General features: G+C 41.1%; 1 protein-coding gene across 32 annotated transcripts in view; it reads right to left on the bottom strand.

Annotated features, from left to right (window-relative positions):
• Window positions 1–25,202, bottom strand: part of MAST4 (microtubule associated serine/threonine kinase family member 4) — a 589,108-nt gene that overhangs the window by 258,699 nt on the left and 305,207 nt on the right. For 20 of the 32 annotated variants that reach the window (XM_085002340.1, XM_085002344.1, XM_021076748.2 and 17 more), the window contains one exon: window positions 17,303–17,338. The exons of the other annotated variants lie outside the window; for them this stretch is intronic. In XM_085002340.1, the coding sequence (XP_084858466.1) occupies window positions 17,303–17,338 (36 nt within the window). The remainder of the gene's footprint in view (window positions 1–17,302; window positions 17,339–25,202) is intronic. 32 annotated transcript variants of the gene reach the window in all.

The raw sequence follows: 25,202 nt of genomic DNA, 5'->3' as shown, positions 1-25,202 counted from the left end.
CAGAACTAATCGTCAGCCCATGACCCATGCATAGCTAATTATCAACCCCAAATGGAGAAAGCCTTCACCTCGCCTACTCAGTACTGCAGCTTTCAGATCAAGGTTTCATCATTTCTGGTCATAAACAAGAAGCAGCCATGCAGGGAATTTAATTCAAAAGTGCAAGAACAATTTCAACACACGTTTATTTCATCTTTTTTCTCCACTTTTTCCCTTTGTATTTTCATAAAAAACCAAGCTGTTTTATTTCCTGAAATACACAACCTGTGGGGTAGCCTAGAGTTCTCGGTCACCTCCAACTCCTGAAATCACACTACCCAATGACACGAAAATAAAGAAAATAAAAGTCTCCTGTGGAAAAGGCTTCTTATGAAATTACTATTTGAGTAAGCAAACTAGAGGGTAAAACATTTCTAGGATTGAACCCTTCTCTCCAAGTCCAAGAATTCCCAGCCAAAAGGCCAATCTCTTATAAAACTGATGAGGTTTTGTCCTCATTCCCAGTAAAGGTGACAGAGCTTTTCCTGATGAAGACAGCTTACCTAATTATCTCCAGAAACCTCGCCAGTAATGCAAATTCAAGTTTGACAAACAGACCCATCTATAAAAAGCCCTCACTGATTAAGATTTTATATAGGGCCACTCAGAAGGGTTAATGGAAGGCAGGAAGGATGTTCCATTTTTACCAGCTAGCCTGTTATGTGAAGACGGCCTCCATACTATCACCATCCCTGAAAAAACAAAGATGAATATTAATCTCTTTTGATAGAGTTTCCCTAATTTTCTGAAGATAACATGGGTTCAGGGCTCCTTCTGAGCTGTCCTTTGAACACGGGTGACATCCTCTAACCGGATCACCAGGGCTCAGTAGCCCCATACTGGCTGCTATTTCAGGGGGAAATCACTAGAGTCCTCCGTGTGAGAAAGTGGATGCTGTACACATGTCTTACTATTCACACACCTTCCTGGCAGCAATACCACCTTCAATATGATCTGAATATTTCTGGCGATGGAGGCCAGGGGACGTATGGATAAATAAAACACAAATAATTTTCAAACTGTCTAGATGGCTGCAGATTAACAACTAGAAGTTAATAAATGAAATCCAGGGTCACATCCTGCCCAATTCTGTTTTCTCTACAAGTTATGATATAACTTCATTGGGAATGTGGGAGGAAAACTGGATTCACAGACATAGGCAATAAACTGGTGGCTGCCGGTGGGTGGGGAGGGACGAAGTGGGAGCTGGGGTTAGCAATAATACATGGAGGAGATAAACAACAAGATCCTACCGGTTAGCCCAGAGAACTACATTCAACATCCTATGATAAACCATAACAGAGGAGTTCCCATTGTGGCTCAGTGGTTAAAGAATCCGACTAGGAACCATGAGGTTGAGGGTTCGATCCTTGGCCTTGCTCAGTGGGTTAAGGATCCGGCGTTGCCGTGAGCTGTGGTGTAGGTCGCAGACGCGGCTCGGATCCTGCGTTGCTGTGGCTGTGGTGTAGGCCGGTGGCTACGACTCTGATTCGACCCCTAGCCTGGGAACCTCCATATGCCACAGGAGTGGCCTAAGAAAATGGCAAAAAGACAAAAAGACAAAAAAAAAAAAAAAAAAAGAAAGAAAGAAAACTACCTATAAAAAAAAAATAATGAAAAAGAATGTTGAAACACTGTGTGAATTAGAGGTAGTGAAGCTCCTTTCATGAACCTCCCCATTCCCCCACCCTTGCCAAATAAATAAATACATAAATAAATAAATACATAAATAAATAAGAAGGAAAGAAAAAGAAGACATTTATCCAAAAACATTGCCAAAATTTCTCTTCTGCCACAAGAATTAGGATCCTGATAAATGCCAAAAGACATGAACCCACAATTGACGAAATCAACAGCTTAAGGGAAACGTATAATAATGGGAACTGAAGTCAGGCGTGAACCTTTAAAAGCTTTGGTAAATACTTGAAGCCCCATAAAAATAAAATAAAGAAAAAGAGATTCAGTGAGAAAATACATTTTATACACTTTTAAGTCAGTATAAACGGGTGGCATTCACTGCCTTATAACCTCACCAAGCAGTAGATATGTTTTCGGATCTCACAGCACTGTGACTTGAAATGAGACACTTAGAAATGACTTCCCCCTCGGCACGGGTAAAATAAGTCCAAGAACCTATGTTTCCCCTAAATCTGGGCCTCCATGAAAACATTCTCTAGGGGTAGCTGTGGATCTGGAAAAGCAGAGAAATAAAAATAGTTCAAGATAGATAAAGGAAGCTTGGGATAATTTTTATTTATCCTACACAGCTCTGTGGAGTGGGTTCTCTGCTCAATACCATGAATACAACCTCAGCTCTACCTCCAGCAGTTTTATAAATCTCAGCTTCTCCTTCCTTCGGGTCCATCAAGCGGAGTCCTCACGCAGTCCCACTCATCCCTCTTTCCTCCCAATTTCCTATCATATCTGAAATGAGACGCGCAAAGGCAGTGAACCCGCACAGAAAGGCAACATGCTATGCCCTGCTTCATACCTTCCTGAAAACATGTTAAAGAGTCAAATATACAATCAGACACTTCTAAGCCAAATTTCCTAATTATTCTTCATGGGTATACTTCAAATTTGTCCATAATCTTCAATTTTGTCCTTTTCATTCACAGTCTAATACGTACACCACTAGCCTCAGAGTAATGAATGTGTGATTGGAGCTAAGTATCAGCCTTTTCTGGAAAGACAAATAATTTCCCTCTGGTGGCAGCTGCATTAAGGTGATGAGCACTACACATCTTGTCACTGGTATCAGCATGTTCCTTGTTCTGTTTTCTAGTCAACCTTCTGAAACTATGGTAAAAAAGCAAGGAAATATTCCAAACAGTGTTTTACTACCAAGACGATGCTGCTGCCGAAACTAAATGTTAGCTGGCAGAAAATGGTGATCACCAACACCATCTCTGATATTAGGAAAGAGAGCTTTGAATCAATAAGGCAACAGTTAAAGGGGGTACACATAAAAGAGAACTAGTCACAGGCACAGCAGACCAGTTCTTCTTCAGGTCTCAGGAAGAAATTCTCTTTTCTTCATGCTCCCTGGACCAGGGGAGCATGAAGAACTTTTCCTTCCTGATATACTCTAAAGAATAGTGACTGCTGTTGGTAGGAATGCATACTGGTGCAGCCACTATGGAAAACAGCATGGAGGTTCCTTAGAAAACTAAAAATAGGGTTGCCATATGATCCAACAATCCTACTTCTGGGCATATTTCCAGCCAAAACTATAATTCCAAAGGATATATGCACCCCTATGTTCATTGCAGCACTAGCAATGCCAAGACATGAAAACAACCTAAATGTCCATCAATAGAAGAATGGAAAAGAAGCTGTGGTACATATATACAATGGAATACTACTCAGCCATTAAAAATGAAATCCCATTTGCAGCAACATGGATGCAACTAGGACTGTCATACTAAGTCAGTCAGAGACAAATACCTTATGATATAACTTATATGTGGAATCTAAAATATGACACAAATGATCTTATCTACGAAACAGAAATAAAACCACAGACAGAGAGAACAGACTTATGGTTGCCAAGGGGGAGGGGTGTAGGGGAGGGCTATATTGGGAATGTGGGATTAACAGATGCAAACTATTATATAGTTTGCATACAAAAAGCAACTGTATAGTACAGGGAACTATATTCAATATCCTGTGATAAATTGTAACGGAAAAGAACATAAAGAAGAATGTATATGTGTGTGTGTGCATATATATATATATATGGAATAAATCACTTTTTTATGTATCAGGAATATAAAAAATAAAGAGAAATAATTGGGGTTCCTGTGGAGAAGGTCTTTGTATCATGTAGGATTTGGTGTAGCTGCTGCTGAATTTTATTGGTAACCCAAATATATGGCTTAAACAAAATAGCTTACTGCTTTTTCACATAAAAATGGTTCTGAAGCAGGAAGTTCAGGGCTGGTGTGATGGCTACTGAACCACCAGATTAAAACTATTTCTACTTTTCAGTTTTATCACCCTTAATAGACAGTCTACCCTCATGTTCTACCTCGTGGACCAATATGGCTGCGGGAATTCTAAGCCAACACAAAGACATTCCACGCAGGAGGAAGGAGATAAAAGAAAAGAAAAAAGATCCTCACCAGCTGTCTATCCCCCAAGTAACTTGTCCTTAGATCTCACTGGCCAAAATGTAATAGGATAACTACAACCAGCTGTGAGGGCAGAAGGCTCATAGGTGTATTCTTTTAATTGAGCATCTTACCACCCTGACAAAAATCAGTTTTTATCAGTAAAGCAGAAGGGGATCACTGAGTATACAGCTGGATGTCTCTGCTGGTGCCCCAGCTGGTGTTAATGCAGCTCCCAGTTTCCAGGAGTTTTTTTGTTTGTTTTTTCTCTTTTTCTTTTTAGGGCTGCACGCGTGGCATATGGAAGTTCACAGGGTAGAGGTCAAATCGTAGCTGCAGCTGCCAGCCTATACCACAGCCACAGCAAGGCCAGATATAAGCTGCGTCTGCAACCCACACCACAGCTCACAGCAATGCCAGATCCTTAGCCCACTGAATGAGGTCAGAGATCAAACCTACATCCTCATGGATACTAGCTGGATTCATTACTGCTGAGCCACAACGGGAACTCTGACCAAGGGAATTCTTGAGGCACCTGAAGGTCCAACTGTGTGGACCAGAAACACACTGCCAGGTGAGGCAACAGCCTCCCAGGAGGGAAGAGCGCCCTTGCTCAGCCCACTTCAGTGCATCTTCCCCCAACATGCCCAGTGCATCACAGCAACAGAGCAGGCAGCGCTCTGAATGGGCATCTGTAAGGTTAAGATACCAGACTACAGTCTTAGAGAAACAATGTTATAAACAGTGGGGGAGGTTTCCAGGTTTATCCACAAAGGCTTATTGCACAGGTAATGTAGTAGAAACAGTATTCATTGGCAATCATCTAAAGTGGAATTGATTGGATTTCGATAGATTAGTCTTTGCTCTAATGAGGTGTGCAGAGGAGCCTGGGTAGAAAGAAAAAGAAAACAGTAGCGAGGAGCAACTCATGTTTCTTCCTGCCTTTGTTCTCTGGCAAATGCTCCTTTCACCTAACAAGTAAGTTGTCTTATCCCTGTGTTTTCCACAGTCATCTCACTCTCTGTCAGCGGGGCTGTGGAGCCTCTTCAGGGAACTGAGTGAGAAAAGGAGGGGATATTCCACAGACCTCGACAAGCTCAAGCTGACAGGTGGAATCTACCTTTCATATTTAAGCAGTGAGGATGAAGATGGAAGAGCATACGGATTAAACTATGTCCCCCCAAAGATACAGAAGTCCTAACCCCAGTCCCTGTGAATGTGACCTTATTTGGAAATAGAATAACTTATTAACTTGATGATCAAGTAAGAGATGAGGTCATTAGGGAGGGTCCTAGTCCAACATGACTTATAGAAGGGGAAATTTGGACACAGTTATTCATGCACGCAGAGGAAATGCCATGTGATGATGAAAGCAGAGATGGGAGTCATGCATGTACAAGGCAAGGAATGCTAAGGCCTAGCAAACCAGCAGCAGCTGGGGAACAGATTCCCTCTTACAGCCCTCATGAGAAACCAACCCTGCCCACACCTTGATCTTGGACTCCTAGCTTCCAGAACTAGAAGTTTCTGTTATTTTAAGGCATCTGGTATGTGGCAGTTTGTCAAGGCAGCCAGAACAGACTGATTCCCTGGCTGTCTGGAACATCTTTACCTGCTTCCCCAGGCTGGGCACAATTCTCCTTTTCTCCCAAGTGTCCCCTTCCTGTGTGTGCCTCAAACAACCTCTCAAGGCCCTTAGACCTCCACTACCAGCATTTATACACTTGGGGCTCTAGCCATGCAGGTTCCAGGAACACTTGCTGATGGCTGGGTGAGAGTGAGGGGTGGCCACAGGGCCGTCCCCTCCAACAAGGATCATCCACCACGATGCTCAAGATAATGAGAGGTCAGGCACTGCTCAACTGGGTACCTGCATTTCAAAGTCTGTGCATGTGACAGAACCGCATGGATACGCAGCTCCTTGGGCTGATCGAGTGAAAGCAGAGGGAGAGTAAACGATGATGCAGAAAGAGGCACTGTCATCATTCACTTCAGAGGATCCAGCAAGGGTACTCATCACTATTTCTCCAACACGTTTCTCTGCTTCCACAGCACCTCCCCTTTCTTCCCCTCTCCTGCCCTTTTTTGCCAGGACAAGATCTGTCTGGAAGACAGTGGAAATGACGGAGGCTGAAAAAGCTCTTAGGGACAGCTAGACCTTTTAATGAAAAAAGTGAACCTGGGGATCTCACTTCCATGCATAACCACTCTCCATGTTTTATTGTTTTTAATAAAAAACCTATGAAGGGAATAACAGAATGAAACCTAAACCTGTGTATCGACTACTCAACATGATAAATCAAAGACCTTTGAAACTCTCAGCACCCTTCCCGGATCTCAGTCCCCCTCTCTCTTCCTAGAGGTCACCAGCAACAGGAATTCCATGCTTCTTATTCTCAACATAAATTTGGTGTTTGTTATTCTCATGCAAGCCCTTTCTTATGTTTTTACTACAAAAACAACCTACTTAAAATGAAAGCTCTTTGGTTGCAATCCCCTTGGTTCCTTTTTTTTTTTTAAACTCTGTTTCTCTTTCCTTTCTTCTCCTCATTCAGCAAAAGGATAATTATCAGATAAATGTACTCAAACGATGGCACAGAGTCCTAACTGCAAACAGCTTAATCTTATTCCTATCAACTAATATCTCTTTCATTTACTGTGTTACTTGTTCCCTCCCCTCAATAAAGCTGTGAGGCAGCGAATTCAAGCCAGACCAAGAGGAAATACACTTGCATAGAAGTAGGTATCTGTTTCCAGCACTCCTCAGTTCAAACTGGTACATGGACGCCTCTATCACCTATGCTTAAAATTCTCTGACAACAAAGCAAAACAAGTAAATTAGAACTTAGGATAAGATTAAATTTAAATTGTACTCCTCTACACAGAGGACTGGAAAACATGAAAATGTTCATCAGTAAGGAATCCATCACTTTCACCTTAAACACAAACAATAAAATAAAGTTGCACTAGGTCCAAATACATTAGGTGGAGGACCAAACATCTACCATCCCATTTGGATCATAGCATATTCTTACTGGAAGTTGGAACAGCCTAAGTAGGAATACAAGAATTAGTCAGTAATGGACTAACTAATGGATCTGTCCATGAGAGTCTTAAACAGGAAGGAAGATACATGACTAAAATGCACATTGGGAGTTCCCATCATGGCTCAGTGGTTAATAAATCCGACTAGGAACCATGAGGTTGCGGGTTCAATCCTTGGCCTCGCTCAGCGGGTTGAGAATCCAGCATTGCTATGAGCTGTGGTGTAGGTCGCAGATGCGGCTCGGATCCTGCGATGCTGCATTTCTGGCATAGGCCGGCGGCTACAGCTCCCATTAGACCCCTAGCCTGGGAACCTCCACATGTCACAGGTGCGGCCCCAGCAAAGACAAAAAAAAAAAAAAAAAGTAAATAAATAAAATAAAACACATATAGGAGTTCCCTTATAGCATAGCAGGTTAAGGATCCATTGTCTTCACTGCAGCAGTTTGGGTCACTGCTATGGCATGGGTTCCATCCCTGGCCTGTGAATTTCCACATGCTGGGGACACAGCCAAACATAAATGAGTTAAAAAATAAAACACACATTAAAATATTTATGAAACAACTGTTACATGCCAGGCATGGTTCTAGGCATGGAGGATATGAGAGGGCACAAAACTCCCTGGCCCGAAGGAGTCTCCACTCCAGCAGGACAGCATGTGCCAAGTTGCACTAATGTGAACTCTGGGAAACCCTCCCTGATCAATCAATAAATCACTCTACAAAACACAACTTAGCCAAGGATGGCTGCTGGGCTGGTTTCTAGGGAAATCTTTTAAAGCCCCAAATGTCAAAGCCAAACAAAGGGAATCTGTTCTATCCCCTAAATGAATATGGTATCTCTTTGTAGTGGACTACTGGAACCTATTAAAATGCGTTGTTCAGAGTGACTTTCTACACGTAAGAAGTAAAAGCTTTTCTTTTCTTTTTTGTCTTTTTGCCTTTTCTAGGGCCGCTTCCGAGGCATATGGAGATTCCCGGGCTAGGGGTCGAATCGGAGCTGTAGCCACCGGCCTACGCCCCAGCCACAGCAACGCGGGATCCGAGCCGCATCTGCAACCTCACTGCAGCTCACAGCAATGCCAGATCCTTAACCCACTGAGCAAGGCCAGAGATCGAACCCGCAACCTCATGGTTCTTAGTTGGATTCGTTAACCACTGTGCCACGATGGGAACTCCAGCTTTTCTGAATCTAGAGAAACATTGCCAACAGCTGTAGAAGAAAGGTTACCATTTGGAATTTTATAAAACGAATCACTGAAAGTAAGGAAACGACTCAGGAACCTGAACCACTCTACATGATCATTAGAAACAGCCCAGTACTTTGCTCTCCTGGCAGTTTCTGGTGGAAGACATCAAATTCTGTGGGCAAGCAGGGCACTCAGCTCATCTACGACAGGTCAGCTCCAGAAAGCACTTACCAGCTGGAAAGAAAATGCATGCCAAGGATTAATAAGCATCAAGAAAAAATATTTAGAAGAATGCCTAAAATAAACATACTCTCTCTACAAAGTGAGATTATGGATGCAAACCTTTTTTGTTTTTGTTTTTAGGGCCACACCTATGGCATATGGAGCTTCCCAGGCTTGGGGTGGAATCGGAGCTATAGCTGCCAGGCTACACCACAGCCACAGCAACATGGAAATCGAGCCAAGTCTACGACCTATACCACAACTCATGGCAATACCAGATCCTTAACCCACTGAGCGAGGTCAGGGATCAAACCTGCAACCTCATGGTTACTAGTTGGATTCGTAACAACAGTGGAAACACTGAGACACAACGGGAACTCTGAAACTTCTTTATACTTCTCTATTTTTCTACCATGGCAATAATCAGGAAAAGTAATTAATGCTTTACGATCTAAGAATGTTCACAATAAAATAAAATGCTACCAGGCTACAACACTAAAAATACCCAAGGGAAAAATTATTTAATGCCTTGAAAGACACAAGTGAAAGCCAAACACTCTACTTTTTAAACTGTTTTTTCTTTAAGTGATAAGATAGAGGGTGATTTTGAATACATTTTTCCCTGTGTTTATTACTTCTTCTACAGTGATCCCCCGTGTGACTAACAGAAGTACTGTTTAAATTACTGTTCCCTACAAAGACCAATTAGTTCTCACTTAACCAAGATACTATAAATTCTACATAATTACTCATAAAACAGACCACAATAATAGACCACATATCAGTTTATTCTCTAAAAACGAGTCTTGGAAATGCCTCCAGGATTGAATGATTTCCCTCTTTGAAAGATTCCATTTAAGTTCAGAGAGGTCAATCAAAATGTACAAACTCTTCTGAAATGAGCTGTTTCACCAGAACACAGGTTCCTGCTTCTCCACCACTGCTACTCTCTGAGCCAGTCAACACCAAGTCAGATGACTCAAAGAGGCGACGGCAACAGGGGGGAAATGGAGGGCAAGGCAATTTGGTTTTTGAATCTCTACCATATGGTTTACACTGCAGGACTCAAGTCTGTCCTGATGACGCACACACCCCTGAACCTGGGGTCAGCAACTTCTTTTATGACAGGTTTTTAAAGCTCATCTAAGATGAGCTTTTCCTGCCTTCTGCTCCAAATCCTATTTGCCAATAATGGAAGAGTAGGTTATGAAGCCAGAGAACAATCTGTTACATCCATGAATCCCTCCACCTTCAAGGACAAGTTTCATCAGCATCCCCATCCACCAGTCCTCAACACCTTGAAATATATGGCTGTGTTCTTAGGTCAGGTCAGTGCTCTGGGTTACAAACACAAGCAGAGTGATTTCTCTCTGGGTAGCAACAACAAAAAAGCAGGAGCCCAGGCATCCTCAACAGAGTCGTTCACAAGCTACAGAGAAGAGGGATGAATGAGTGTCGCACCCACCCCACCCCCCTTGTGAGGCAATGGAAGCTTTGGGGATTTCAGGAGGATGCAGGTCTAGGACCACAACCAAAAGCAGCCAAGAATGAGAGGATAACTTGAAACACATGCCCCACAACCTCAGAAAGTATCAACAACCCTCTAAGCACTTGTTTCCCTCACTGGCCAGCTCCATTCCTTGTCCATTCAATTCTCCCAATGGCTGGCTGGAGATATTTTTTTTCAGCCTTCATGTTGATGGCTCCTGCTGCCCACGTCTGTCTCATCTGTCATTGGCTGACCCCTAAAGACAGCAGAATGAGAGTCCCCAGTATTAATGGACCTCAAGAGAACAATTCTTTCTATCAGGCTTACAATGGGTAGGAAAGCCTTCAACTACCTGGCATTTCTTTTAATCAGTACTACTGCTTTGGGGCTCATTTTACAAAGCCATCTGGCTTTGCAGACATCAATGCACGGACTATGAAAAACCCCACTTTTTCCTGTGGCCCAAAAAGGGGAGAAATCCACTTCAAAGTGTGTTAAGCCCCCAGGCTTCTGGTGTAGAAATATCTCACTCTGATTCTTCATTGTTCAGATATCCAAGGAGCCTAGCCATCCAGGACATAAAAGGATTCTTCTGAAAGCACCGTGTGAAAGAAAATGTTTGTTCAGTCACAGTGTCCGTACAAATGTGATCTTGTGCTCCATGGTGGGGTGTCTAAGAAGAAGAGAATGAAGGGGCCTCAACAGATCTACTGGAGACCTGGTCAGATAAATAGGAGGCTGGAGGACATGAGCCACCCTAAATTGGAGGATGCTGAGGTACCCTCCTTCCTACACATATTCTTACAAAATGCTCCATGCCTCAGTATGGCATTAAGGAGAAATGCTTTGACTTTTTTTCCCCGCACTACTGAATACAACTGCAATTATATTTAAAATATCTTTACTTCCTATTGCTTTGACAGATTCACTTTTGAAGTTTTCTATTCATGTATTTCAATCGTCCTATTCCTTTCCAAGGGATATTAAGCTGGCTTTTTAACAAATTCATTACTAGGAGAAGGGACCAATGGTATTTTTTTCTTTTCCTTTTTTTTTCCTTTTGCAAAGAGTTATTTCATTCATCAGAATCTGAATGTCAGCAGAAACTACAAAACCCAAGGAGACCAATATGTCAACATTTACATGTAGAAAAATGTTATGGGGATTAGTAACTAGGGGCCAAATTTAATGTGCTATTAAAAATTATTTTATTGACGGATAGTTGACTTACAATGTTGTTAATTTTTGCTCTACAGTAACATGACTCAGTTACACACACATACACACGTTCTTTTCCATATTCTTTTCCATGATGTTTTATCACAGAACATTGAATATACTTCTCTGTGCCATTGTAAAAAGTTGCCCTCCTGCATAATTTAACCTGGAAATTAAATGTAACTGAGGATTCATACCACCAGCTCACAATAGGTTTCTCAAAAGACGCAGCTCTTCCTCTCTAAGGCACAGAGAATGAGGGTCACTGACTACTGACCCAGGGGCTTCATGTACCATGTACATAAACAGAGCAGTCTCAATACACCACCCCCTCCTCTTTTGGCCATATTCCCACAGCATGTGGAAGTGCCTGGGTGGGCAACTGAACCCATGCCGCAGCAGTGAGCTGAGCCACAGCAGTGACAGTGCCAGCTCCGTAACCCAATAGGTCACCAAGGAACTCCTTCAACGCATTTCTTAGCGGCCAGAAGAACTGGCAATAGAAAAGGCAAGTGCTTACGTCATAGTTACAGCTGATTTATAATTTCTGCAACAAATCCAGGGACAGAGTGGGCCCCCACTTCAAAATAACCTTATCTTCTCTGGTGATAATACACTTGGCTTCTGGCAGACCTGTTCAAAGTGAAGCACTTTGGAAGTCTCATCCTTGCATTGGATCTGCTGTATTAATATTTTGTTCTACCTCCTATTTGTAGAAGGCTTAACATATTCGAACAATATGAGGCAAAATAAAGACGGAAAACTGGTGATATTTTGAGACAATTTAAGATAGTAGCAAATACACAGAGGCAGTGTGTAGCGAGGGTAACAGAGGCAGTGTGTAGCGAGGGTAACATTTTAAAAAGAGGCAAAATAAAGATGGAAAACTGGTGGTATTTTGAGACAATTTAAGATAGTAGCAAATACACAGAGGCAGTGTGTAGCGAGGGTAACATTTTAAAAAGAGCAAGAGAACAGTATTAAATTAGAGCACTGTTGCTACGTTTTACTGTGGCTATGTGTAGGCAACATTTACAAGTCTTACACTGATAACTAATAGGTGCAAAATATTTACCATGATTCAGTTTTAATTTTTAGTTTGTAAGCCTTTTTTTTTTTTTTTCATCGTTTAAAAGTACAATGTCACGTAAGGTTGTTTTACTTCAGTTTGATCTGGATTAAGAATACTTATGAGGAGTTCCCACTGTGGCACAGTGGAAATGAATCCAACTGGTATCTATGAGGACATGGCTTTGATCCCTGGCCTCACCCAGTGGGTCAGGGATCTGGCATTGCTATGGGTTGTGGTGTATGTTTCAGACCTGGCTCAGATCCCATGTTGCCATGGCTGTGGTGTAGGCTGGCAGTTGTAGTTCTGACTGGACCCTTAGACTGGGAAATTCCATATGCCACAGGTATGGCCCTAAAAAGCAAATAAATAAATAAATAAATAAATAGGAACACTTATGAGTTAAAGGGGTTCTGGCCCTAAGGAATGAGTTAAAGGGGTTCTGGCCCTAAGGAATGCTGCTTTGAACATAATACCAGAAATATTTTTGCAGGTACATCATTGTTTTTCCGGCCAGCACAGTAATATCATCACTAGCTTAGTATCTTCATGTACAGCAGGGGGGGCTCAACATAACCTTAGTTTATTCATTTAAATCAACACATATGATGACTTTTACCCAAGGCTTCAGTTTGGGGGCACTTCCTTCCTCATTTCTTAAGTCCTATGAAGAAGGACTTCATAATTATTTTAATTATTCTCGGGCTTATCTCTTCCCAGTTTATCACTACAAGTCCCCTAAATCACAGTGGGTTTTTTGGCAATATTGGCACAGTTGCATCAACTAGAGTTTTCCTGGATTCAAGTACAAAAAAAAACTATTCATTTCCTGTGGATTCTACCACAGCCACTCCAACCTCTGGTCACAAATGGTTGTATATGTTGATGTGTTTTACAAATATAGAGAGATTCTCCATCCAAAGTTAAACAACTCTATCTTCCAGAGTCTAGGCTTGGGCAGCCCTGGAGCAAATTAAAGGCTTAAATATTTGGCAGATGATGAAAGAAACATCCCTTTATTATTAATCTTATGATTAAAAAAACCTACTTCTTTTTCCTGTGATTTTAAGTTCTTATGATAGACTGCTTATATTTAAAAATGACTTTAATATTAACAATACAGGAGTTCCTGTCATGGTGCAGCAAAAAGGAATCCAACTAGGACCTGTGACGTTGCAGGTTCAATCCCTGACCTCACTCAGTGGGTTAAGGATCCGGCACTGCTGCGAGCCGTGCTGTGGGTCACAGATGTGGCTAGGATTCTGCATTGCTGTGGCTGTAGCTCCAATTAGACCCCTAGCCTGGGAACCTCCACATGCTGCAGGTGTGGCCCTAAAGAGCAAAAAAAATAAAAATAAATAAAAATAAAATTAAATCAACAATACAGTATTTGCACAAACGCAGAATTTAAAATGTACTCCGTATCTTTTTTAAAATCGAAGTATAGTTGATTTACAGTATCGTGTTAGTTTCACATGTCCAGTACAGTGATTCAGTTGGCTGTATCACACACTCACACTCACATACATACATATATTCTCTTTCAGATTCTTTTCCACTATAGGTTATTACAAGATATTGACTATAGTTCCCTGTACTATCAAGTACATCCTTATTGTTTATTTTATATATGGACAGGGTATCTGTTAATCCCATATCCTCACTTTATTCTTCCCAGCCTTCCCTGTCGGTAACCATGGTTTTGTTTTCTATGTCTATGGGTCTGTTTCTGATTTGTAAATAAGTTCATTTGTATTACGTTTTTTTAGATTCTGTATACAAGTGATATGATATTTTATAACAAATATCTTCTTTTTTCTTTTTTTTTTACAGCTGTACCCACGGGCACATGGAAGTTCCCAGACTGGCGGTCAAATCAGAGCTACAGCTTCTGGCCTACAGCACAGCCACAGCAACACCAGATCTGAGCTGCAGCTACAACCTACACCACGACTCATGGCAACATCAGATCCTTAAATCACTGAGCAAGGCCAGGGATCAAACCCGCATCCTCATTGATACTAGTCAGGTCTGTTACTGCTGAGCCACAATGGGAACACCACAAATATCTTTTTGTATTTATATTCATCAACTTTGTCTATTTTGATGATGATTTAAACTCAAGTGCAGGAAATACAACTTGAATTGGTAAAAATACAGCTTATCTGGAAACAGAAATGTGATATGCCTTTGATTTGTTGCAGTTTATATCATTTGTCAACCTCTGATAAAACATGACTGACTCTTGGCTTTTGGTAGGCTCAGTTTGTTCAATGGCTTATAGTTAACCATTTCCCCATCACTTAAATTTCCAATATCGGCAAGGAGAAGTTCCTTCAGTTTACAGCTCCACACACTTTTTGTGTGTGTGTGTGTGTGTGTGTGTGTGTGTTTGCCATTTCTAGGGCTGCTCCCGCGGCATATGGAGGTTCCCAGGCTAGGGGTCCAATCAGAGCTGTAGCCTCCGGCCTACGCCAGAGCCACAGCAACGCAGGATCTGAGCCGCGTCTGCAACCTACACCACAGCTCACGGCAATGCCGGATCCTTAACCCACTGAGCAAGGGCAGGGACCGAACCCGCAACCTCATGGCTCCTAGTCGGATTCGTTAACCACTGTGCCATGACGGGAACTCCCCTCCACACACTTTTGAAAGTATCTCTGCTCTCCAGCAAAATAAAACAAAACAAACAACAAAACAAATACCAAAAAAAAAAAAAAAAAATCCCAAAACAACTCTCACCCACAAAAAACAGTTCTAAAACCAACAAAATGTTTTCCTTATCCCCATCATAGCATCCAGTTAGGTTTCAGCAGGTCTTGGTACTGTGGAAAGTAGTATTAGAGACAAAATTGGGGTATGTGGGGTGCCTATTAGCTTGTTTCATATAAACACTGGGTGGAAGCCAAGAGGTAACTATTACCTTATTTTGAACAGGTCAGGAAAATTATATTTGGTGTAGACTTAATAAAGATAAGTTCATAAAGAAGGCTCAAAGTGAACTCTTTGGTCTTGATGTGAATAATTTAAATTAGTTTCTTTTTTTAAAATTACCATCTTTAATATTTATAGACACGCAAAAATTACCACACCAATCCATTTGTTTGAATTATAATACCACTGAAAGCACTAAGAATCTCATTTTTAAAACATAATTACATTTTTCCAAGTATATCACTCAATAATAATCACAATATATTATTTCACCATTGGCTACCAAAGAAATGCCCTTTTCCCCCTAACCAAGTAAACATGGGTAGAACCCGTGTTCATCTGTTAGACAGTATCACTATTATTTTTAATCAGAGGCAGTTTTAGGGTTTAGCTCCAATATTCAAATATCTTTAGAGAAACGCAAAGGTATTTATTACCTTGATATTATAACAACTAAGTTTCCAAAAAAGCTATTAAGAATGTCAATGAACAAAATTAATATCACATTAATATAAACAGTGTTGAGAATTGTCAAAAGCATAAAATACTACATAACCCAAATTTCAAGTGTGACAATTTCTTACATCAATATTAAGTTTTAGAAACATCAAGTCATAAAAGATGGCAAAACATATTGTTTATTAGCACTTCAGTTACAGTTCTTCGTTCACATTATTATATTTACATACCCCTCAACCAATCCAGGTATTGGTATACCTTATAGTTTGTTACATAAATAGAAATATGAATTATTTATAAGGTTACAGTCACTGAAAGCTTTAATCGCTTTGGCTTTATTATAATCTAACTTTTAGAAAGATTAAAATACGTCATGCCTGTATCTCCTTTTTGGTATCTTGAGGTAACTGTATAGTTGACACAGGAACAAAGTAAAATTACATTTAAAGACTTAAAATTCGTAGAAAAACCTTTGGGTTATTAGTAAGTATTTTCCAATTGGTAACATCAAGTAAAGGTATACTCATACTGAGAAATTATTATTTTGTTTTTATCAGATTATTATATATCATATTCAAAATATTTAAGGCAAAACTCCTCATCTTTAAGTTTTAAAATTTAATTTAACCAGATCAATATGAAAAAAAAAAAAACAACACATGGCTAATAACAACCACGAAAATATAACAAGACTAGTGAGAGAGAACTTACCAGACATTACACCTCATTAGAAAGCCACTGCATTCAAAACAAAATGGTATTGGCATAGAAATAGACAGACAGGTATCAAAACAGAGAGGCCAGAGACAGATACAAATGTATATAGCATCTTGATATGTGACAAGGGTAACATTTCAATCCCATGAAAAATAAAGTTTCTTGTAGTAACTAGGACTTAAGTAACTGGCTATCCATCTAGGAGAGAAAAAAAAGAAAGAAAGATAGAATCCTACCTCATATTATATGCAAAACTTAAAACTGGAGTAATACTTTAATGTTTTCAAAATGAGGGAGAAAATGTACAGGAGTATGACTACAGGATGGACAATCCCATCCTGAGCAAAACAGGTAACTCAGAGGCGATAAAGAAAAAGACAGGCATATTTGATTAAACACAATTGACAATTTTCTTTTGATAAAAGACATCATATACAAAGACAAGAACTATGAAGCTATATTTGCACACATATAACAAAGGATTAACATTTCTAAAACACAACAAATAGCTCCCAGAAATTGTTACAGAAAAACACTACTAAGCAGAAAAATGGGCAGTGGAATCAAATAGGAAATGAAGACAACTGAAATTCAAACGGACAGTAAACATATGGAAATATATTCAACATCAGTGGCAGTGAAGAAAATGTAAATTAATGTTCAGAGGTAATAAGACTGGCAAGAATTAAAAGCAACAGTGGCTGGTGAGAAGGTAGGAAATGGGGACTCTTAGGTGCAAATGTGATTCACTATATTCCTTTGGGGAAAAGAATGTAAAAATATCTATTAAAATTAAAAATACACATACCGTTTGACCAAGCAATTCCACTTCTGGGAATCTATCCTATAGGGGAAAAAAAAGGACCAGTACGTAAGGACATAGGTACAAAGATGTTCATTGCAGCATTGTTTGTTGTGGGGCAGAGAAAGAGGGGGAACTGGGGATAACAAGAATGTTCATTAATGGGGAAATGGGGAAATGAAATGCAGTATATCTATAATACAGAATATCATGTATTATTTAAAAGAACAAGATGACTCTGTAGATACTAACTTGGAAGGTAGATAAGGTGAGAAAAGCAAATAGAAGAGCTTTAATTCCATATGACAACAGCAACAACCACAGCAAAACAATGGATGTGAATGCACGCTCATGGACATGGAGTAAGGAATGGAGAAAGAACACAGCCCAGACTAACAATAGCCACACAGGGCTGGGAATGGAAAGAGCAACTGGAAAGGATGGGGATTATTTACTTCCTGCTAGGTATCTTTGTGCTGTTTCAACTGTTACTATGAGCCTTACGTTAGTTTTTAGAACTTTCAAAAATAAATTTAAGAAAAAAACATTAGCTTTTATTAGTGGGAGTAGAGCAGTAATATTTCCAGACATTCATCTTTAGCAAAATAATAGCAATTAAACCACTATTCCCTTTTTTGCCTATGTCAGTCATCACAGGGCTCATTTTTTTTCTTACTTGCCCAACATCCATTCCATCTCTCTCCCATACATGTATCAGCCATGCGGTTTGGGTGAGGCTGACTTCACCCATGCCCAGGTACTCCTGAATAGTCTAAGCCAGTTCTGTCCACCTGATACACAGCCTGGAAACACTTATACAATTTTCAGTTTTCTAGCAGTCACATTAAAATTAACATATTCAAGGATGGACACATAATTTAAGATGGCTCAAAGAGAAACCCATAATGGTAGGATTAGAAAAATCCACAACTGATGAGAACGAACAGGAGAAAAAGTAACTGCTAGCAGCATCTATAAGCCAGGAAGGAAGTCTCCTCTGGGATGAAGGAGAAATGGAGTCCTTGAGTCAACACTAAGCCTCTGGAACAACCCTTGCAAATGAATTGTCTTTATTGTTTCAGCTGCTTTGTGTTAGGTTTTCTATTACTTGCAATCAAAAGTTTCCCAACTGATGAACTTCATCTATGGACAATGCCATGTGGAAATAAGTACTTTCTCCTTAAGCAAATTAACCCAAATGTTCAACATTTCTTCATTTGTAGTCAAGGCAGGTTTTGGTTAAACTATCTTTATTTTATAACACTTTTAGGCATCTTCTGAAAACATGCCCAAAGACATTTCCAAAGACCAGCTCCTGATCATGCAAGGTAACTTTGCACGGTCACCACACAGGAGAGTATTTCTTCTCAAGACAATACAGTTGTGAGGCATCAGAGCAATCAATCAGCTCCACTCTCATTCCACCCTCTTTTCTTGTCCTCCCTCTCCAGACCAGGGCTCTCCACCTACTAATATATTGGGTAGGTAAGTCTTTGGTGGTGGTGGGGTGTTTCCATGTACACTGGGGGATGTTTAGCAGCATCCCTGGCGTTTCTTGCCTACTAGAGGATAGGAGAAACCCCACCTCACCCCAATAGCTGTGACAATCAAAAATGTCTCTAGACATAGTCAAATGTTCACGTATGGGACAAAAGTACCTCGGGTTGAGAAACACTGTTATGGACTAACAATTAGTTGTCACATCGTATAACCAGCCTTCATTGTTTTACGACATGACACCACCCCTCTCTAAGCATTCCCTGCATCTTTCCAGCCTTGTGGCTCTCTCCCTGCCTAGACATGAAGACGTGACCTTGTCTGGCCACACTCTTCCTCTGCCACTCCCAACTCTGCTGGGCCTGAGCTCTCCAAAGCAGTTCTTCTTTCCAGAAGAAATGTAGCTAGTCCCCTCTGACTTCAGCCTGAGCTGCTTCCTGAACCAGCCACCCAACCATTTCTCTTGGACTTCTCTGAGGGCTATTTGCTCATTTATGGTCACTCATTCCTCAACTCGGTCTCTCCCAGCTGGGTCACCCATCTCCTCCATCAGTGTCTCTTGGGGGACAATTCCATCCCAATCTCTTCACACTGGATCAACTCACACGTTATTCTCACCAATCCATCTCTAAAACCAGAGTTTCATTATAACCACTGGAAAATTCTTCAGAGCCTCTCAAATAGATCTATACTTTCAATGTAATTCCTATAAAAATCTCAATTTTTTTTGTAGAAATAGACAAATTGATTCCAAAATTACGGAATCCAGAGTAGTCAAAACAGTTCTTGAAAAAAAAAAAAAAAAAAGTGAGTCCTAATCCAGAGTAGTCAAAACAGTTCTGGAAAAAAAAAAAAAAATGAAGTGAGAGGACTCACACTACCTGATATTTAAACTTGTTATAAAGCTACAATAATCAAATCAGTGGGATATTGATATAAAGACGAATAGACTCATGAAACAGAAAAGAAAGTCTATAGATAGACACACATTTATGGACAAGCAAGTTCCCACAAAACTGCAAAGGAGTTCACAAGAGAACAGATAGTCTGTTCAACAACTGGTGCAAAGAACAATCAGATACTTGTATGCAAGAGCGTAAACTTCAATCCACACTTCACCCAGACTTTAAATGAATCGTAGATGTAAAAATATAAAATTATAAATCTTCTGAAAAAAAGTAGGAGAAAATCTTTGTGACCCCAAATCAGGCAAAGATGGCTTAAATGTCACACCAAAAGCAAGGCCACTTAAAGAACAAATTGGTACATTAGGCTTCATCGAACTAAAAACTTTGGCTCTTTATGGGATGCTGTAAAGAAACTGAAAACACAAGCCATGAGATGGGAGACAGCTTACCAACTGCATATAGAGGTTTCATAATGGCCAAAAACTGTATGTGACCCAAATGTCCAACAAATGGATAGATAATCAAACTATGACATTATCCATTCAATAGGATATTACTTAGGGGAAAAAAAGCAATGAACTATTAACATACGCTGCAACAGAGAAGACTCTCAAAATAATTATTCTGAGCGAAAGAAACCAGATTAAAAAAGAATACAAAGAGTATTGTTCCATTTAGTTAAGATTTTAGGAGCAGCAAACTAATCTTTAGAGACAGAAAATATTAGTAACTGCCTGGCTGGGCATGTAGAGGTAGAGGGAGGGAGAAGTTACAAGTCAGTTAGAAGAAACTTCTGGAGGAGATGGATATTTCATTACCTTGATTGTGGTGCTGGTTTTACAAGTATATACATGTGTCAACTTGTGAAATTGCTTACTTTAAGAGCAGTTTATTGTATGCCCACCATGCCTCAATCAAGCTTTAAAAAAAAAAAGAAGAAGAAGGAAAGAGAGAAATAGGGGAGGGAGAAGCACTGTTAGCTTTTGGGGAAAACATTAACTACTAGACCATGTAGGGTTATGTTGCTCATGCTACATGGGATTTCATGAGAGGAAACTGTTTTGTTGTTTTCATTTCTGCTGTGGTTTAATACAAACAGAACTCACAAGTCCCAGGTACTTAACATAATACAGCCTAGGTGACGTTCAGCTGGATAAAAGGTACGTGCTGAGAAGGAAGCGATTACACAGAGCCTGGAGAAGGACCAATTTGAACTATATTTGCTTTAATTCTCTTTTTAAGTATCTCCCCAGATAACCACCACCACACCACCCCCTGCTGTGCTCTTAAGGATATGTTCGTCCAATACCTTCCAGAAAAAAAAAAAAAAAAAAAGAAAAAATTAGAATAGAGCTAAGTGGGCTGAATTCTCAAAGACAGTAATTAAGTAACACGCTTTTTAACAGATGTTTGATGACAGCATTTTTCCCTGCAATTCTATCAGAATCAACTGCATTTACATACAAATTGGTAATACCTTAGAATCTCACCTAAAAAAGCCACCATGGTTCCCCTAAGACATGAAAGCATCTACTGATCTATTAATTTCATTTCAGTATATGATGTCAAGTGCATTTTAAAAACATACTCCATGGTTTCCAAGGGCTTCCTTAATCTACAAAGGCTGGTTTTAGTGTTTAAAATAATTTATCCTAGACATAAAAAACCTTCTGCTTATTCTCCCAGATAATTAATTCTTGATTTGTTAAGATACTAAGCACTATGCTTTCTACCCTGAAATACCAAACCCCCGTGAACTCACTCATGAGCCCCTTGCAGAGCAAATCCTGTTTAGTGCCTGCTCGGCCAAGGGGGACAAGGGAAGCCTCCAAGGCCAAGGGAAGCCTAAGGAAGAGGACTACGCCCTCCTTCCACCCCACCGCCAGCCTAGGGGGAAGGTCCCCACTGTCTCTGCAGTGAATGTCATGAGCTCCATGGCAACTACATGAGGATGTCAGAGGGTGCTGACTTCTCCAAGAAAAAACACCCCTCAGTTTTCCGAAAGAAAAAAAAAATCCTACAGATAACCTCTGCCTCAAAGCGGACCTTCCTTCTTAAGTTACAAAGCACATCTCACCACCACCAGTAACATTAGCGTCAGCATTGGAAAATAACCGTAAGTGTTCAGCACCCAGGGCTAAAGTCACCACAAGGTTGACTTTGGGACATAACAAAAGTTAGAAATCGTTTTTTCTGCACAATAAAGGGCACAGTGCCTAGGCCAAATTAACATCTTCTAATAGAGGAAGGACACTCTCTCCTACGCATCTACAAAATAGGCAAATGTTTCTTGAAAGATTATAGTTCTAGAGCAGAGACATTTAAAAAACCTTTCCGTCAACATATTATGCATATTTAAATTTATTATTATTAGAATTTTCATTCTTTAAAAAAACATTAAAATTTATTCTGCTAGGCAAAATTGATGCCACCCACTTCCACATGCCAATACAATTCATAGGATATACTTAATATTTTCCCAGAGTTTCTTGGTGGCTCAGGAGGTTAAGGATTCAACATTGTCCTTGCTAATGGCACAGGTTCAATCCCTGGCACGGGAACTTCCACAGGCTGTGGGGGTGGCCAAAATATATATATATAAATTAAATAAAAAATAAAAATAAAACAAATTTTTAAAAAATTTTTGTGAGTTCCTGTCATGACTCAGTAGAAACGAGTATGTCTGGCATCCATGAGGATGCAGGTTCGGTCCCTGGCCTCGCTCAGTGGGTTAAGGATCTGGTGTTGCTGTGAGCTGTGGTGTATGTCACAGACACGGCTCAGATCTGGTGTTGCTGTGGTGTAGGCCAGCGGCTATAGCTCTGATTTGCCCCCTAGACTGGGAATCTCCATATGCCGTAGGTGTGACCCTAAAAAAAAAAAAACAAAAAACATTTTTCTCTTGAACGATTGTGTTTACGGAACTATCTGCTCAGAATTTCCCTATGGCTTGGAGTCAAAAGCTACCTGGGTGAGGTATGGGGTGAAGCAGAGCCCAGAAGGCTGACAGGAAGAGAGGTGAACAGGTGCTGGCATGTTCTATGGGCACTTCTTATGCTCCAGCACAGAGGCATGGCAAAATCCCCAACCCCATCCCAGAAGAAGTGACTTCACATAACAACATGTCCAAAGACAAGCATGTGTATTCAGAGGAAAGAAACCTGCCAGAATTCTCAGGGGGGAGGACCCCATTACAGAAAGAGGGAAGGAAATCCTAAAATACTTTCCACCCCCCCACCCCGTTGCTTACGTCTGAGTCAGCTGACAGTCAGCTGCCACAGAAGTAAAAGAACAGGGAGTCTGTCTCAGCAGTCAGATGGCAGAGGACATTCTAAGGAGGAACAGCAAGACACAGGCCAGGTCTTCCAGCCACCTCCCACCTCTCCATGCTTCCCCTCAGAGGACAACCTGCTATGGCACCACGGTGTCAAGAGGACAGACCGCAGCTGCCCTGCTCACATGCCTCACTGGACAGTGGACACAAGTGGGGACGGCCAGTTCCTGCCGCTGGGACTGCCACACCCACCAGTGTCGCCATCACTAGTCTCGTTACCAGTCTAAGGAAACTCAGTATCCTAGCAGTGCTGGTCTGTGACTAGATGTTTCCCGTTCGGATGCAGTTTTAAGCACACACTCTCAAGAGGAGTTTGAGGTCATGCTTTCCAAAATGGTTTTCAAAGAAACCATGACAAGCACGGTGAAATCAAGAAGACTCTGTGAAGTCTACCTTTTGTGTGATATGCACTGTGGATGTCAATATGATAATTCCTATCTTTTTTTTTTTTTTCCATTTTTGGCCACACCCATGCCATGCAGAAGTTCCTGGGCCAGGAATCAAAACCCTGCCACAGCAGTGATACAAGCTGCTGCAGTGACACCACCAGGTCTTAACCCGCTGAGCCACCAGGGAACTCCCATAGTTCATGTTGTCATGGAACAAAATGCACTCACACCCCCGCTGGTTATCTCTAACTCAAGGGTACTGCTCTGAAGGAAAGGTTGCTTTCCAGTCCCTGGTGGGTGGGAACCCTACCTTCTGGCCATGATTCCTACTTAGGAAACAATCTGAACACACACAACCTTAAATCCTCCAAGTTGTCAGTTCCTCACTAATCAAAGGTATTTAAAATCAGGTTTCAGTTCCAGCTCTGAAATCCTATGATCAAATTTTCTATATGGATACCTATTGTCTCCCACTTAATTTTCCTCAACACCTGTCTGTCCCAGACACGGTTTCGAGAAGTAACCTATATACCATGCTGAGAAGGATGGGTAGGTTTCAAGTGATGCATTATTCTAGAAGAGAAGCCAGTGAGCACATGGAATTCCCTCACAGCTTGATATGATAGAGTTGGAACACTGTGGGGTCTGCTCCCATCACACACCTAGAAACCTCCTGTCACCAGGAGGGACACAGGGCAAGATCCACCCAAGTAAACGCAGTCAGCTACCTCCATAACAGCACTGCATTGACAGAAGGATTGGTAAGCAAAATCACGTGCCCCCCCCCACCCCCCGAAAATGCTACTCAAATGATCTCACTTTATAAAAACTCTCTTAGCCTTCTTGGCAGTCTGTTGTCCAACTCTACAGGACAAAAATAAGTGATGAGGGGTGGAAAGCTGGAGGGAGAGGGCTTAATTCCCATTTTATTTTATTTAACGAAACACATAGAGCTTACTGCACACCAGGCCCTCTTATAAATGTTACCAATATTAACTAATTCAATCCTCAGAACACTCCAGGATAGAAGAGTATACCCATCTTTACAGACGAGGAAATGAAGAAACACGGCGGTAATCTTCTGAAGGTCACAGAGCTGCTTAAAACAGCAGAGGTAGGACTGAACCCTGGTGATGTGGCTCTAAAATGCCAGACCTGAGAAGGGGGCAGGCATTTAGTGAGCAAGCCCGGGTACTGCCTGCCTCAGTGCGCCACCCTCCCCAGGGTTTGCTGAACACTCTCCAAATTTTGTTTGACTCAGGCTTGCTGAAACGTCATTTGACTCAGGCTTGCTGAAACGTCATTCTAGTAAATATGAAATGGAGAACTTTTCCTCATGCCTTTGGGTATCCAGAAACCCACTCTGCCACTCCACATACCCTCAAGCTCTGCTAAGAAGAGCTATTCCCAGCTGGCAGTGGCATTTAGATTCTTCTTGGGAGTCCACAAGCCTCCAGCTCCCTGTGCCTCTGCCCTTGACACACGTACACGTTGGTTCTGATTTGCACTCCCTAGTGTTTTTGAACAGGCACAACCGTATTTTGATAAACCTCCCTAGGTGACCTAACCCTCCCTTCCTCTGGATGGAAACCCTTGCTTCCCTGGAGCAAAAGGATTGGGTCTTCCTAATAATTTTCAAAGGTGCAAAGTTCAATCCTACACTGTGTCTATACCTCCCAGGTCTCCTCCCCAACCCCCCTTCACAGATGAATGCAGGCGTGAGCAGGGTACTGCAAATACGTACCAAATACCAAACTGGCTATTCGATGAATATATAA

The sequence above is a fragment of the Sus scrofa genome, chromosome 16 (genome assembly GCF_054392235.1).
Source record: "Sus scrofa isolate SSC_HxYL_T2T_F1_AM1 chromosome 16, Sscrofa_HxYL_maternal_Yorkshire_Landrace_v2.0, whole genome shotgun sequence".
Classification (NCBI taxonomy): Eukaryota; Metazoa; Chordata; class Mammalia; order Artiodactyla; family Suidae; genus Sus; species Sus scrofa.
This window is presented reverse-complemented; position numbering and strand designations above follow the sequence as displayed.